Source organism: Apium graveolens, chromosome 4 (assembly GCF_009905375.1).
Source record: "Apium graveolens cultivar Ventura chromosome 4, ASM990537v1, whole genome shotgun sequence".
In the NCBI taxonomy this organism is placed as follows: Eukaryota; Viridiplantae; Streptophyta; class Magnoliopsida; order Apiales; family Apiaceae; genus Apium; species Apium graveolens.
In genome coordinates, this window is record NC_133650.1 from 166758016 (window position 1) to 166774801 (window position 16786).

Sequence of the window (16786 nt, forward strand, 5' to 3'; positions counted from 1 at the left end):
GACGGATCTAATGGAGTGATAAATTTTAGTTTATATAAAAGTTTTGAACTGTTTATATTCCATGAAGTGTTTTAAAGCTGTTTTTGATCGTTTGAATTGATTTTAAATGCTTCATGTGATACATAGAGATGTATAATGCTTAGAATAATGTGCTAGATGATATAACATGCCTACCTTGATGTTTATTCATGTTGATATATGTGATATATGCTTAGTTTATCATGCGATGATAGATTTAGGTGAACTTAAATAAACATAAGGCGTTTGTTAGACAACCTAGTATAGTGAAATTGTTTCATAACCTTAAGAACAATATTATGAATACAATCATGAGATTCTTGTGTTTGTGAAACACGTAATTGAATATGAATTTTCGATATGAGAGAAAGGATGATTCTGTCAACAACAGATTTCTATCTGTAAGAAAGGGTTATTAAGTGACGCCTCTTGACAATGCTCCACCCGATCTGGAAATCGTCTGATTATTGATTATTGATTTGAAATATTTAATTTAAAAGGAAGAATCTCTTTATAATATGATTATGATTGTAACGTAATATAATCCCTCTAAAATTAAATAATATCAGGTAGTAATTGGTCAATGATACAACGGGCTTGTGTCGGTCATAGACTTCCAACATGGTAGAAAGTAGTTCTTATTTTTGAATCATTGTCGGTTCGTGCTACAGCCGAGGGCTTTGATTTCGAAATAAGAAATACTTGTCTATTATATAGAGATGTGTACATTGAATAAGAATCTAAAGGTCGGTACGTGCTACAGCCGTGGGCCTTTGGGGACTGATTCAACTGTACGGAATGTTGGGTTAGACTTGACTTAGAATATTGAGTTTGTCGTGCTACAGCCGAGACTCAATTATTCAAGAGGCTAAAGTTTGATTAGGGAATAACATGAGATGTAATTGACAAGAGTTGTCTTCCTATTGAACATTACATGGCGGTTCGTGCTACAGCCGGGGTCGTGTAATGGAATGTAGGATCCCTATTCCCACTAGCATTATGAATGCTTAATTTTTCACGTATGGGGTTGAGTGGGAGCCACTTATGAATAAAGACCCGATTCATATAGTATTTTGAAATGAAATCGAATATTTGCTAAGTGTTGTTATGTGTTTATCATTTACAGATTTACTTTGTACGTTATGTCTTATGCACTATCACTCAGGAGCATACTAGATGCTCACAAATTGACTGGTCCTAATTATGCTGACTGGCTTCGAAACTTGAGAATTGTTCTCAGGATTGAGAAGCTGGAATACGTGATTGACTCACCTAAGCCTACTAAACCTGCTACTGATGCACATAATGATGAACATGTTGTGTATCGTAAGTGGATAGATGATGCAAATGTTGCTCAATGCATCATGCTAGCTTCTATGAACATTGAGCTACAAAAGCAACATGAGCATATGGATGCTCACACTATCCTCATGCATCTACAAGAGTTGTATGATGTGGCAGGGAGGACAGCTCGATATGAGATATCGAAGGAGCTGTTCGGTTGTAGGATGTCTGAGGGATCATCTGTGAATGACCATGTACTTAAGATGATCAATTTGATTGAACGTCTAGGACAACTTGGTTTTGCCATGGATGGGGAGCTGAGCCAAGACTTGGTCTTGCAATCGCTTCCGAGTTCGTTCTCGCAGTTTGTTGTGAACTTTCACATGAATAAGTTGGATGTCAGCCTGCCTGAACTCCACAACATGTTAAAGACTGCGGAATCGAATTTTCCATCTAAGAAGAGTTATGTTCTTCTAATTGGTGAAGGTTCCAATCCTAAGAAAAGGAAGAGGAACTCTTCCAAGAAGAATAAAGTAGGTGAGAAAACGCCGGTTCCACCAAAAGCTGAAGACCCCAAGAGCAAAGTTATTTGCTTTCACTGTAACAAGGTGGGGCACTGGAAGAGTAACTGCAAGGTTTACCTTACAGAATTGAAGAAGAAGAAGGGTAGTGAGACTACCGCTTCTGATTCAGGTATGTTCATGATAAAAGTGAATATGTCATTAAATCAAATTTCTACTTGGGTATTAGATACCACCTGTGGTTCTCAAATCTGCAATTTGTTGCAGGGACCAAGGAGAAGTAGGACTCTTGAGGAAGAGGAGGTGATTCTATTGATGGGAAATGGAGCAAGAGTTGCTGCTGTAGATGTGGAATCATTTCATTTAGATAGGCCTACGGGCAAGACTATTGTTTGAAATAATTGTTATTTTGTTCCCTCGATTGTGAGGAATATTATTCCAATGTTAGACTTGGCTGGATTTTCATTTATTATTGAGAATAATGAATGTTCTATTCTTAGAGATAATATTCTTTATGGACGTGGTACTTTAAATAATGGTCTGTATGTATGTGACATAATTTATTTCAGATTGAACAAACTAATAAAAGAAAAGGGATGATGAAAATCTCACTTTATAGTGGCACTGCAGTCTCCATTTAGTGGACATGGAGAGAGGGCTGCAGATTTGCTAGGAATGGTACACACAGTTGTATGTGGACCAATGTCTACGCAAGCCATGGGTGGATTTTTATACTTCATTACTTTCATAGATGATAGATCTAGATTCGGATATGTGTTTGATGAAACACAAGTCTGAAGCCTTTGAAAAGTTCAAAGAGTATAAGTATGAAGTGGAGAAACAACCAAACATAGTATTATAACTCTTCGATCAAATCGAGGTGGTGAATACTTTAATGGAGTGTTTCTAGATTATCTCAAAGTAAATGGTATAGTCTCCCAGTGGACTCCTCCAGATTAGTATCTGAAAGGAGAAATCGAACTTTGTTAGACATAGTTCGGTCCATGATGAGCTATGCAAATCTTCCAGTATTCCTATGGGGTTATGCATTGGAAACCTCAGCATATTTACGGAATAAGGTGCTTTCCAAATCTGTTCCTCAAACTCCGTATGAGATATGGAAAGAAAGGAAACCGAGTCTTAAACACGTTAAGATTTGGGGATGTCCAGCTTATGTCAAGAAAGTTGACCCAGATAAGCTGGAATATCGATCCGTAAAATGTAGTTTTGTGGGATATCCTAAAGAGACTATAGGGTATTACTTTTACACCGATCATCGGGTGTTTGTCTCCAGACATGCTACCTTCTTGGAAAAGGAGTTTATCCTTGAAGGAAATAGTGGGAGCAAAATTGGACTTGATGAAGTTCAAGAAGCACAAACTACTACGGATCAAGTGGAAACACCTGTTCTGACTGAACAACCTTTTGTGGAACAGCCCATTCATAGATCAGGGAGAGTGTCTCGCCAACCTGAGAGGTATTATGTCCTTGTCATTGAGAATGACAATGAGTTGTCGATCATTGATGATGACGACCCTGTGACCTATAATATGGCTATGAGTAGTGTTGACTCAGAGAAATGGCATAGTGCCATGAAATCCGGAATGGAATCTATGTATACGGTATACAAAAGATAGATTATAGCAGATGGCCAGGTGGAGACCTTTAAGGCCAGGCTTTTGGCAAAAGGATTCAATCAAAGGTAATGGATTGACTTTGATGAAACCTTTTACCAGTAGCCCTGTTAAAATCGGTTCGGATTTTGCTTGCGATTGCTGCTTACTACGACTATGAGATCTGGCATATAGCCAGATGGTTTTCTTTCCAAGAGAAATGAAAACCTAGTGTGTAAGCTACTGCGAACCATATGTGGTTTAAAGCAGGCTTCTAGAAAGATGGAACATTCATTTTGATGAGACAATCAAAGAGTTTGATTTTATCAAAAACGTAGATGAACCATGCGTCTACAAAAGGGTTAGTGGGAGCGTGGTAACATCTCTTGTATTGTATTGAATTAGAGTTGACACACATAACAACATATCAGACCCACTCACAAAGCTACTTTATGAAAGTCACTTTGATCATCATAATGACAGGATGGGTATTAGATACCAGAATGATTGGCTTTAGTACAAGTAGGAGATTGAAAGGAATATGTCCTAAGTCCAATCATGTATGAGGATTTAGGAATAACTTTTATGTTATCTGTTTTGATTTCATTGATATTAATAAAAGACTTGTTTTGTTTTTATTACGGGCTTTATCTATTTAAGTGTTTAAATAAGATATACCATAGTTTAGAGTAAAGCTTTTTATGGATTATAATGAGATCATAATAGTGAGACCTAAAAAGATGATAACTCTAAACTTAAATAGTTCCTGGTCATAGGATTACTAACTGGTAATTAATAATCCGCAAAGAATCGGTACATACTATGCTTGCTTCATTATGAAGGATGTCTATTCTCATAGACATTTGTGTGGTGACACTATAGCTAGTATGTAGGTGCTTATTATAGAATAAGTTCACTGAACATGACTCGCACAGCTGAACAACTGATGGAGTTCACTCACGTGTCAGCAGTTGTTCACATAGTGATAGTTGTACAAGTATCCTTAGACTTGAGGTCATCATAGTCATCTTGTGTACACTGAACTATGCTTTGGTTTAGTTCTTAGTCTCTAGGGACAATTATTAGGGCTCTTCTGGGTATAGGAATTTGTACACGAAGATAGTGTATGATCAATAAAGGATCTACCCCTTCCAGTGAAGGAAGCGAATGTTCAAGGCTGATCCACTTATGCTAGTTCAGGAACCTTTGGCCAGAGTAAATGAAATTAGAAAGGAGTTTCTAATTTGCATAGAACTACGCATAGTAAATGGTAAGCAAAGTGATTGAATTAGATAGGCTTGACACAAGATCCATGCCTTGTATTTAATCGGGACATTGTAGGGTAGAAGGAGTTTATTGTACGGTAACTATTCACTGACAGGTTCTTGGTATTCTAAGCAGTGAATTCATATTATCCGGATAGTCGCGATATGTTGAGAAGCATCACTCACGATGTAGAATAAATGTGATTAATTAATTAATCATATTTAATAAATTAGAGAATTTATATAAATAATGATAAAATAGTTTTATTATTATTTATTTCTACTACCAGCTTAATATTGAACCTACAGGGTCACACCATAAAAAGAGAATGATTTATTGGTGGATGAATTAATTAATAATGGCTAATAATTATTTATTTGTGAAATAAATAATTAATTGGCAAATTTAATAATTGATTAAATGAGATTTAATTGATTATAAATTAATTAAGAAAAGTTCTTAATATTATTAATTAAGGATTTAATTTTTGGAAATTAAATCAAGAGAGAGAACTATTTCTAAAGTGTTTAGAAAAAGGATTAATAATTAAAAGGTGTTTTAATTATTAATGAGAATAATAAATGGGATAATAATAATAATATTTATGGGAAAATTTCAGCTGAAAATTTTGCCTATAAATATACTATTATAGACCCTAATTTTATTCTAACCTCAAAACCCGAAAACATAAAAAGTTTGGAAAACCCAATTCTCTCCACCTCCTTCCTCCTCATTAACATCGTTTTCTTGGTGGATACCTGTGGAGTGCTTCACACTTGATGAGCAACTGCTAAGGATCTCTGATCGTTGTCTCCGAATTATTACTAAAGGTTAGATTCGATCCCTCGAATTTTTATTCACGATTTATATGCTTTTATTTGGATTTTGTATGTGTAAAAGTGTTTTGCCATGACCCCGCTGCGTTAAAAATCCAACAGTACTTAGTGGTTCTTGTTTTCATACTTCAATCTAAAAAGATCCTGGTTAGTGTTAAAGGGGTTTATATATATTAATATGTATTATAAGTTAAAGTTCATGCCAAACCTCCTAAAGAAGATGTGGATGAAGCCCTTGAGGGGTGAGTCTTATGAACTTTTGTGTTCTGAGGAGGACATCAGTTTTAGTTTCCATGTAATAAAATAATTTTGATGATGGTTTTCCACATTCTTTAAAGGATTTCAGGCTAAGATTTTGGAGTACTCGAACTTTAAAAGATTTGCTTTACTTCAAGGAAGTCGTTAAAGCCATTCCTTTTTTTGAGCAAAGCCATTCTAGGTGATCAGTTCGGTGAATAGAAAAAACCGACACATTCTAATAGCATTTGGTTGAATATTTGAATATGAATTGTAACTGAAGTTACGCATTTGGATAAGAAAATGGAACTAAATCCAAAACTGAAGAAATGAATGTGTACAATTATATAGCTTATACTAATGAGGCATCAGCATGAGAGTCTTAACATAGCTCTTGTAATGTTAGCAATTATCTCAATTAAATTTTACAGAATTTTGCAAAAATTAATCACTTCCACTGCTAAAAAAAATACAAGCCAATAACAGGACACTAAAATAATTACTCAACAGTTTACAATGGTCGGTTCAAGAGCTGATGAAACATCCCTGTCACACATTTCAGGATTGATATTGGTAATTGCTTCTTCCTGCATATGGAAATCAGGATGTCGTAGTTGATTTTCAGGCCTCAATTTACTTAAATAAAGCTCTCTCCATATTCTAAGACAACTGATCAGTAGCCAACTAACCTTGACGAGATTCCTCAAATATGTAGTTTTGTAATTTCCCGAAGGAAACACAGCTTCAATCATGTCTGCTAGAACCAGTTGGGGCTGTGAAATTGCTCCATCAAAAAAATCTTGAGTGATTGATGTCCGGAAACAAAAAAATGTCAAGATATATAAGCATCTATGTATTTTCTGTGGAACAAGAATTTATAAACATTCTTTATTTTGTGTTTGCATTTCTGTGGAAACAGTATGATATGCTCGGTGTCAAAAGTAAAGCAATAAAATGCTTACCAAGAGAGTTAGCACTATGCAGTCTTTTGTCGTACCTCCATAAGCTTTGCTTTGTAATGAAGGCAAAACAAGATCTGTCTTCTACATTAATGTTTTGTAGAAAGGTGGTGACATTATAATGCCATGGATCTGATGTGTAAGTTTCATCGATTACCACATCTACAGTCTATTGCACGAGTAAAATTACAATAAGTATCACAAGTCACAAGTCAATTATGTTAAATGTATTCTTTTTAGTCATTTGTACATTTGTGAAGAAAAAAGGAGTCCCCCCCCCCCCCGCAGCGTTAAGTATCAGGTCAGGCCTGCAACTTGATAGATGAAATTTAGGAATAAGCTTGAAAAATGGTGTACAACTTACACATAATATGGCATGAAAGTCTTCACAATCATCAGGAATGGTGTTATTATAACTAACTTTGTTGATGGATTTGTCTATATTCTCTCCCCCTGCATCTTCCACATACTGAAAATTCAAGTCAAAAACATTTATAAGATGAATAATATCTTTGCAAAACTTTGAAACACTAACTTTATACCATCATCAACCACTTGATATGCTTGACATACTTTGCATAACATTACAGTATTTAGTTCCCCAAAACTATGAAATTGTTGATTCATCCCTAGTATAGTAGACTAGTGGATTCCCCTCTTCTCTTTGCAGTAAGAGGTTGAGACTTCGAATATTAGGCGAGTTATGTGTGTGAGTATACCAGAGTAAGACATTGAAAATAAACGTAGTTACCTTTAATTTGTATGGATCCTGTGTGAACGACCACTCTCCCTGCAGTACAGATAAAGATTACGAGGAGGTATGAATAAGTTTTCCTCAGTTTCCAGTCTTTGTTTATGAATTTTATGTCTATTATACACTAGAAGTAGGCTAAATATGTGCACAAGGTATATTACACCTACGTCATTGTATGCTAGCCAGGCTACCACTGGCTTGAAAGAAGTTGTTTTGTTGGCAGCTGCTTTAGCTAAGCACAAGTAGTTGGCTTTCACCTGCAATAGATCATATATATTTGATCAGGTGACTGGCTTGAAAGAAATTTTATATCCTATTTGCCTTCTTTAAACATATAATTGAAATTTAAAGGTAACCCAATAGAGTATGGCAAGAGTATGTTTTGCTCACTGTATCATAGACTTTATTTGCTCTGAATTCCATATTACCAAAAGTTCCCAAGTATTTGATCCACTCTGCTCGCTGGAATTTAAAAAACTATCAGCGGTTAGATTAATAAGATGACATACAATAAATTACTTTTACAGGGTTCAAATAGAAGAACAAACATGTATTTTTAGGTAATCTATGTACCTGCAGAGGAGTGTCCTCGGTATTGGGAAGAAACGTTGCAAAGTTACAGGACTGCGCTTGATCAGCGTTGCTAATGAAGTGTGCTGCAAATTTTGTAAATTGTTGCGTCTCACTTTTGTTCAATATCGTTATCTCCCCATCGCTGTATAATTTTAGCACGCATTGCGAAGATACTAAATCTAATGACGTGATTCCCTTCAGACTCCCTAATAAACCTAGAAGCTGTATGCATAGAAATCATATAATTAAACTCAAAATGGGACATTTTAAGTTACTATGAGGTCGGTCGTAATCTCGTTTTTTTTTCTAGGTTTTCATTAGCAGCAGAAATATAACAGTTCAATCGATATCATATAATGACTTACTGCAACCAGCAATTCCTCACCTCAAAGAAAGAAACTGTAAATTTTAAGAAGATAAACTGAATCAATACAAAACAATATTAACACAAAACCTCAATAAACAAGAATATATAAATAAACAAAAGAATACCTGGAAAAAAATTGGTATCAACTGAATAGTTTGACAATGGAATGACAAAAGATTTGATTCTTGATGTGCAATACTTAGTCCTAGATGCCATTCTTGAAGTATTCTGCAACAAACAAGAATGTTTTGATATATGTTCTCACACATAATTGACAAGAAATCTTCTTTCTTTTGTTTAAAATTCCACTCATATTGCAGCAATGTTGAACTTTGTTCCCATATAACCCCCACAATGCAGTAACAGAAAGGAAAATCGTGCCATCTTTATGTATGATCGACTACAGAAATTTAAATACTCTCGTGCACATGTCTCGACTAAAGTTCCAACTCTTGAGATCTTGTTCCTGGAATTAGATAAAGTATTTACAGTACCACAATAGTAGCGATATGGCTATATTGACAAGCAAGTTGGCGACAAGCATTAAGAGGTCACTTATGAGGATCAGAATATACATAATTAGTTAATTTGAATTACTTAATTGTAAAATGTAACTAGTGCAATCCCTGCTTTGGCACTAAAAAGGGAATAATGTTTTTGATGCAGTAATAGCTATATTTGTGTCTTACATTTAGAAGTGAGGCCGGTTTTAGCATTTGGCGCAAGTCGGAAACTACAGAGAATAAGTGCCAAAAGTGGATGCAAGTGATTATAATAAGACATCTAACCAGTAGGACCTTTTATTCAACATATACCCGTGACTATACGCCCGCCCGGTATTTTCATAATTCCTCCACCCATTTTAACGGGAGAAAAATATCTCGCTGTCCCTGTACTTGTGTTCATCTCCCGTTGCTACTTTAGGCCGCCATTTTAGTTATCATAGATGAAACCTACTTTCAATTACTGTCTATGGTCAATCTTTTAAAACATAGTTTTAACTTGACAAATGAGAATTATTAAGAGCAGCGCCCAATGTACCAAAACTTGATTTGTGACATGAAAGAGCCGAACTGGTATAGAGTTTCGGTAATACCCTTCCATTTCCATACATCTGAAAATATGTACATTGTAGACAGTCTAAGCAACAAAACAGTGCTCGTCAGCTTTAGCCTTTAAGTCACTATAATCATATCTTAGACTCTGTTTTAGTAGGGGATATGCAAGACTCTGCTTAAGCAAACAAATTAATTGTGTCAAACTTATAGAAAATAAACAAGGAACCGAATGAGGGTGCTTTACAAATTTTAATCTTGTTAAAACAACTTTTTGATTCCCCTAAAAAAAAAAAACAAACAGCCATCTTAATTAGGTTACCAATAATCTTTATAGGACTACTAAATTTTGATAAAAATAACAAGCTTGCAAAATCTTAAGGTGTAGGGAAAAATGGCATCGATAATCTGGTAGTGTAAGTATCTATGTCTAACAAAGTGGTGTGTAGTCACATACCTGACTAAGAAGATAACTCTTGCCATCGAATCCATTCTTGATGACTTTGAATGTCTGGCCATAATAAATTTGGAAATACACAGCATCTTCCACCTTTGATATATTCCCTACTTTCACCGTGCTGGCTGCTGCGGATGTATTGATCAAACTCTTTATCATATCATGCTCTACCCATTTTCCACTACTAGCATCGCATCTGTACATGTACGTCCATACCAACAACATTTGCACATTTGCCAACACAAATTTCTGACATCTCCACATTCTGTGATCCTGCATCGTATGAATATGATTCAGCTCTATGTAAGCAACTAGAAATATACTTATAGTGGAAGTGATTGCAGCTTTAGGCAGAAGTACGGTATGGCATAATATATACATGAGATATATCTGGCATTATGGTAGGCTATCTAGTAAAGTTAGGGCCTGAACTAAATTTATTTTAAAATTATTCTTGAAATGTATAAAATTAATACACCCAAATGAAAGACAAACACGAAATTTGCTGCTACTTGAAAACTTAAATGACTACTGAAGTAATTGAGATCTTGGCTTCTTTAACGTGGTCTCTTGACAACAGTTTGAGAGAGAGATATTATACAACAAACAGTTTTTATGAAAGAATGAAAGATTGGACGGCCTAAATTTAAAATTTCTCTTCTATCAACGGTTATTTCTACTAAAGAATGAAATATTAGAGGACCTAAATTTAAAATTTCTCTTCTACCAACTACTGATATTGTCCCAACCGTTGCTAAAACCTAAACTCTTTTTAAATCTACAGCCGACAATGTCAAGCTTCTTAGGATTAATGTAACATGTGATCATCTGCCTACATTCTTGCATTCTTTATAAATATTTTTTTTATTTCTTATATTAAAATGTTATTTTATGTATTTATTTATTTATTTTTGAAAAATAAAGTTAATTTTTCAAAATTATCAAAATAAAATTTACGTGTATAGTATTTTCAAATTATACCAAGAAATTTAAAATTTAATCATTTTTATTTATTATATCTTCAAATTTTATTTTGTTTTACCTAACTATATAAAAAATTGAATTTAAAATAATCAATTTTAAAACTTTGATCATATTTCGTCATTTTGAATTTATTTGATTCAGGACAATATAACTTTATATAATTTTAAGCAACCCATTTCTATTTAAATATCATTAATTTTAAAAAAAGTAATATATAAAAATATTAACATACACTATTGTTACAAATGATAATACAAATTATTTTGTAAGATTTTATTTGTAATGAGTTATCAAATTTTTAAAAACTTGAGGTGTGATTTGTTTAAATAAATTAACTTTATTTCTTTAAAATAAATAAATAGAACAAAATTACATTTTACTTGAGGTGTGATTTGTTTAAAAAAATTAACTTTATTACTCTTAAATAAATAAATAAGTAAATAAATAGAACAAAGTACATTTTAAATGTAATAAAAGAAAAAACAAATTTGATAAAAAGATTATCAAAGATCTGGGCAGTTGATCACATGTTACCTAGCAACCACATTGTCCCCTGTATGTTTAAAAAAGTTTTAGGAACTGCGATAATGTCAGCGTTGATATGAGAGAAATTTTAAATTTAGGTCATCCAATTTTTTATCCAAGAATTTAGAAGCCGTTTGTTGTATAACACCTACATGGACCAAATCTCTTATTTTGTAGATGTCAAGAGTTTGTACATGATTAAGTATCAAGAAATGCTAGAATTTCCTAAACATTTTAAAGATGTTTGTCAAAAAAGCAGAGGAGGGGGTGTGTCATGTGTGTGATTGTCAGTAAGATAAAAGGGTTTTGATCACCCGTGAGCTAGGTCCTTATGTGTTGGCTTGTTTGTCAGTATGTAAATGCATCTCTTTTTATGCATACATGCTTGTTTTTTCTAAATTCCACCTCTAATAATTATTCTACCTGTTGGAGTTTGCTTTTTAATCTAATTGGCACCAACTAGACATGTGGTCTGCACCACCGCCGCTTCAGAATTACTATATACAATTTGTTTTGTTTGAACTAGTCAGTCAGTCAGTCAGTCAGATAACTCCATTCATCTGCTGCCCATGATCTAAACAAGTCCTCTACTTTATTTTTTATGGATGTGAAGATCGATTATCATGCCTACATTGTGTAGCTTCACGAGTGGACTATGTATACATACACAGAAAACATACCCCGCAAATTTCATTTGAAATTTGTGATGAAGTTGATTGTGTATTAGTTTTTTAAAAAGCACGAGTGGCCGAATCAGGGGGGTTTCGGGGATGCGCCAATTCTCAACGACAGTACTTGTTTATGCATTGCCAAATATACAGTTGTCCAAAAAGTACGTCTTTTTTATTTGATAAGAGTTCATGATTAGCAGCTCTTCACAGAAAATAAATGACAACGCTTCTGAATGAAAAAGAAAATAACAAAAATAACAGGAGAGGTTAAGCATGTAAACAGTGATTAGTCTTTTAATCATGCTAGAAATTATTGTGTTTATGCATTATTGGTGATTGATTACCTATTGTGGAAAGGTCATCTCGATGAATCCTTAACATTATTGTGGCATATAGATTTAAATTTGTATAATTGATCTCCACAAAAAATCTATTCGACCGCTAAAATCAAACGTTGCCTAATAGGGTACATAGTTGCATGATTTTTGTGCCAAGCTTAGAGCCGGCCACACGGTCGTGCCGACCGGGCCGGGCCGAATTTCCGGCGGTCCGGTTCAACAGCCAATGAATTCGTGAACGGCTCGTATAACTGCACGAGCCGTGCCGTGCCGTGCCGAGTTGACAGAATATGAAGCCGTGAACGGCTCGCGAATTAAACGAATTAAACGGTTCCGGCGAGTCGGCGGTCAAGTCAGGCGAATAATCGCGAATAACCGCGGGCCTGGTTTAAACTCTTGATTTGATTGACAAAGAAGTGGCAGACAACTTCTGTTTACTTTCTTTTTTTTCTTTTGTTTTGTTTTTTAAATTTGTACGAACAAACTTTGCAAATAATTAAAAGCACAAACCCACCTTTTACTACTCCTATTTTTATTTTATAAAATAATTAAAACAAAATTCTTATTATGAATGTAACAAAATTCGAAAACTTTTGTTTTTTTATTATTTTTTATTATGAATGTACCAACTACCAACTCTAAATTGTCAAATATGATTTATAATAAAATAACATTTTTATTATGTTCGATTAATAACATTTTCAATTTTTAACATATTTTAACATTTCAACATTTTTATTTGATCAAATAATAAAAACAAATTTGTTATTTTTAAAAACAAAGTTTGTTTTGCAAATAAGTGACTATAGTACTGAAGGTGTAGAAAGAAAGAAACTATTTTTTTTGTAACTTCAATTTTTCTTTTGAAAATTGTGTTTTTTTTTGAATTTATAAAACTAACATGTTTATAAGGAAAAGAGGACGGTACCTCTATAAATTTTATTAATTAAAAAAATGTTACAATTAATTTGAGAGAACTCCTCTCTAAAAATAAGATACAAAATATAACAAATTTTAAAAATACAAGGCAAACAAATAGTATCAACTAATCAAATTCTTCTTCTTCTCGTGGATCGTTCGCTGACATACCCGATTCCGATGAAGTGTCCATCGTCATCCAAGTATCCTCTTCGCCGTCCGAATCATCTTTTTTCATCCCTTGTTGTCTCTTTGCCGCTTGATCCCAATCCTTTTTGCAAACACATATCTTGACCACATCCGGTGCAAGACTTGATCTTTTCTCGTCCAATACTCTTCTACCGGCACTAAAAGCAGACTCGGAAGCAATGGTAGATGCGGGAACTACTAAAATGTCCCTTGCAATTTTAGCTAATACCGGAAATTGGTTCTCGTGATTCTTCCACCATGTTAGTATCGAAAAATCCTCATCGAACTCATAGTTATATGAAAAAAACTCTCTAAGCATGCTAAATGAAGTTTGAGGTGTAGATGCATTTTCGGAAATTCTACATTTTTGTTTTTTAGTTAGGATACCAAGCAATGTGGGATTAAACCTACTAGACTGACTAGTCTTAGGTGGTATAATATTTTGAGTTCTAGGAGTGTATAGATCTATAAGACGGTGTAACAAGTCTAAACAATTTTGCACATAAAGCACGTGATTATATGAAACTCCTAATACCGAGTAATAATGTTCTAACATATTTTCTAAACCTTCTTTTCTAACACCGGGATCAATAAGACATGCAACACCATAAATAAAAGGAAATTCGGTAAAATATTCTATCCACTTTTTTTTCATATCAACAATAATTGCACCAAAACAATTATCTTCTTCATATGCTTTTAAAGTAGTAATAATATTAACACACTCAATAATAACAAGATGTACATTTGGCTCGTAAACGTAAGAAAATATCTTAGTACCACGTGCATAACAATCAAGCAAATCACGTACCCTATTTGCCAAGTCCCAATCATTTTCGGTAATAAGTCTATCCTCCACTTGATTTCTTGGATCGGAATTATATAACTCGGTGATAACTATCTTATATTTAATTGCCTCGCATAGTAATTTATAAGTCGAACTCCATCTCGTGGGACAATCAATTCCCCACTTTTTGGGTATTAATCCATTTTCCCTACACAATTTTTTATATTGTCTCTTTAATGTGTGTGCGATACGTAAATACTTAATTATTTTTCTAATAGGTGCTAAAAATTCGGTTATTTGTTGAATACCCTTTTGAGCCGATAAATTGACAATGTGTGCACAACATCTAACATGCAAAAAAAGACCGTCTAAAGTAGTAGGAATATCTTGTGCAATATAGTAAATAGCTTTATCATTTGCCGAAGCATTATCTAAAGAAATAGTAAACACCTTGTGTTGCAAATTAAATTCGTTAATAGTTTCGACAATTCTCGTCTTTATATTATAACCCGTGTGTTGCTCGTCCATAACATCAAAGGCAATTATTCGTTTTTGTAAAAAATAATCAGAATCAATCCAATGCACGGTAACACAAATATATGGCTCACCGCAACTCGAACTCCAATAATCACTAGTTAAAGAAACCATGCCATCATAATCACGAAAAAATTCAATTAATTGCGCACGTTGACTATAATATTGTTTTTGTGTGTGACGTTTAAGTGTGTTCCTAGGAATTCTTTTAAAAGCCGGGTTTATTGATTCTTTCATCATATGCTCTAAATTAGGACTCTCACCGTGAGAAAAAGGTAACTCGTCTAGTGTAACATAAGTAGCAAAAGATTCGATCATTTTATCTCGACTATAGTGGAAAGGCATACCTCCACCGGGAGACGATGTCACAAAACCACCAATTTGTGTTTGTTGCGGTGATTCTCCGCGTGCTTCTCCACTTTCGTGACTTTGTTTCGAAATTCCGTGATGCGTTTTCAAGTGTCGATCAAGTGTACCTGTGCCTGCACCTTTAGAGTGAAGAAACGGGGATTGATTTCGGCCGTTTTGAATACAAAGTAAACAAAAGCATTTAAATTTGTTGGGATCTTCCGGTACTGCCTGTCTCGAAAAATAATTCCAAACGTGCGAGGAATGTCTCGTAGACGTACAAGAGGGCCCTGCAAAATTCGAACATATACAAAATTAATAATATACATCATTCGAATATATACAAAATTAACATAAAAACATAAAAAAAAATTATACAGCATTCGAATATATACAAAAACATAAAAAAAAATTATACATCTTTCGAATATATACATCATTCGAATATATACAAAAAATTTATATTAATATAAAAAAATCTACCTACGTATTAAAAATGCAAAATTTTAATAAACCAAAAAACATAAAAAAAATGAAAATTTATATTAACAAAAACAAAATTTAAGAACACGAATATGAACATAAAAACAAAAAATCTGAGGAAGAATTTTACCAACTTCCGGTCGAGGAGGTCGCATAGAAGTTGCTTGACTCGATCCCTGAGAAGAAATAGTACCCCTTCCTTCTTCCATTGTTCAGAAAGAATTGCCTGAAAAAATTGAACTCGCCGGAATTTGTTGTAGTGTTGCCGTATTTGTTCGAAAAAATTGAACTCAACTCGCCGGAAATTGACCTGTGTGAGTGTGAGGCTGTGACTGTATTGTGATTTGTGAGCAGAGAACAGAGATAAATCGAGTGAGTGAGAGAGATTGAGAGATTGATAGTGAGACAGCTTAACAGTGAGGTCGAGATTATTTATAGAGAATAAAGAGGTGAACGTTGGAGCTTGGAGGAGGTTGCAGTTGCAGGTGAACGTTGCAGGTGAACGTTGGAGAGCTCCAGTTGCAGGTGAACGTTGCGCAGGTGACCGTTGGTCCGGTCTGTGCCGAATAGCGGTCCGGTTCATGGACGTGCCGAATAGCGGTCCGGTTCATGGACGTGCCGAATAGCAGGTGAACGTGCCGAATAATTCGCCAACTCGCGGGCCGAGCCGAACAATTTCTCAGTATATTCGCAGTCGGTTAGACGGGCCGGTTCACGTCCGGTTCCGGGCCGGTTACGGTTTTACAATTTCCAGTTCGTGTTCGGCTCATCTTGATACACGATTTGTGCCGAATATTAAACCGGCACGTCACGGGGCGAGTTTCACGAATTTCAGGCGAGCCGAATTACGTCCGGGCCGAGCCAAACCGCTCGTTTGGCCGGCTCTAGCCAAGCTTACTGGCTTGCTGTTCACCTTGCCGCCTATAGAACATATCATTGTTCTTGCTGCCTTTACTTTATGTGCAATAAGTCCTATAACTGATTATTTTATTTTGTCCTGTGATTTTGACAATCCGCAAGACTTCAATCTGACTACAAAAATATTGCCATTGCAACAATACCATCACGG

General features: G+C 34.6%; 1 protein-coding gene across 3 annotated transcripts; it reads right to left on the bottom strand.

Moving 5' to 3' along the window:
• Window positions 1-6085: 6085 nt before the first annotated feature.
• Window positions 6086-10531, bottom strand: LOC141720423 (uncharacterized). Of its 3 annotated transcripts, none has more exons than XM_074522826.1 (12): window positions 10436-10531; window positions 9941-10213; window positions 8554-8656; window positions 8447-8460; window positions 8062-8283; window positions 7879-7950; window positions 7656-7745; window positions 7486-7524; window positions 7099-7203; window positions 6738-6903; window positions 6465-6574; window positions 6086-6362 (listed from the first exon to the last, which is right to left on the bottom strand). In XM_074522826.1, the coding sequence occupies exons 2-12, from the start codon at window positions 10202-10204 to the stop codon at window positions 6279-6281; spliced, it is 1269 nt and encodes a 422-aa protein (XP_074378927.1). In that variant the 5' UTR covers window positions 10205-10213; window positions 10436-10531; the 3' UTR covers window positions 6086-6278. The 3 variants fall into 3 exon arrangements, with proteins under 3 accessions (XP_074378927.1, XP_074378926.1, XP_074378925.1); XM_074522825.1 differs by having other exon boundaries at window positions 10320-10447; XM_074522824.1 differs by lacking the exon at window positions 10436-10531 and having other exon boundaries at window positions 9941-10426.
• Window positions 10532-16786: the final 6255 nt, after the last annotated feature.

Excerpts from the sequence above, each read along its gene's own strand:
- LOC141720423 (XM_074522824.1), bottom strand. The coding sequence starts at position 10,321 with ATGTATATATTATGCCATACCGTACTTCTGCCTAAAGCTGCAATCACT. Across the intron at positions 6,904-7,098 it reads ACTTTCATGCCATATTATGT|ACTGTAGATGTGGTAATCGA; the intron begins GTAAGTTGTACA and ends CTCGTGCAATAG. Across the intron at positions 6,363-6,464 it reads ATTTGAGGAATCTCGTCAAG|GAAGAAGCAATTACCAATAT; the intron begins GTTAGTTGGCTA and ends TTCCATATGCAG.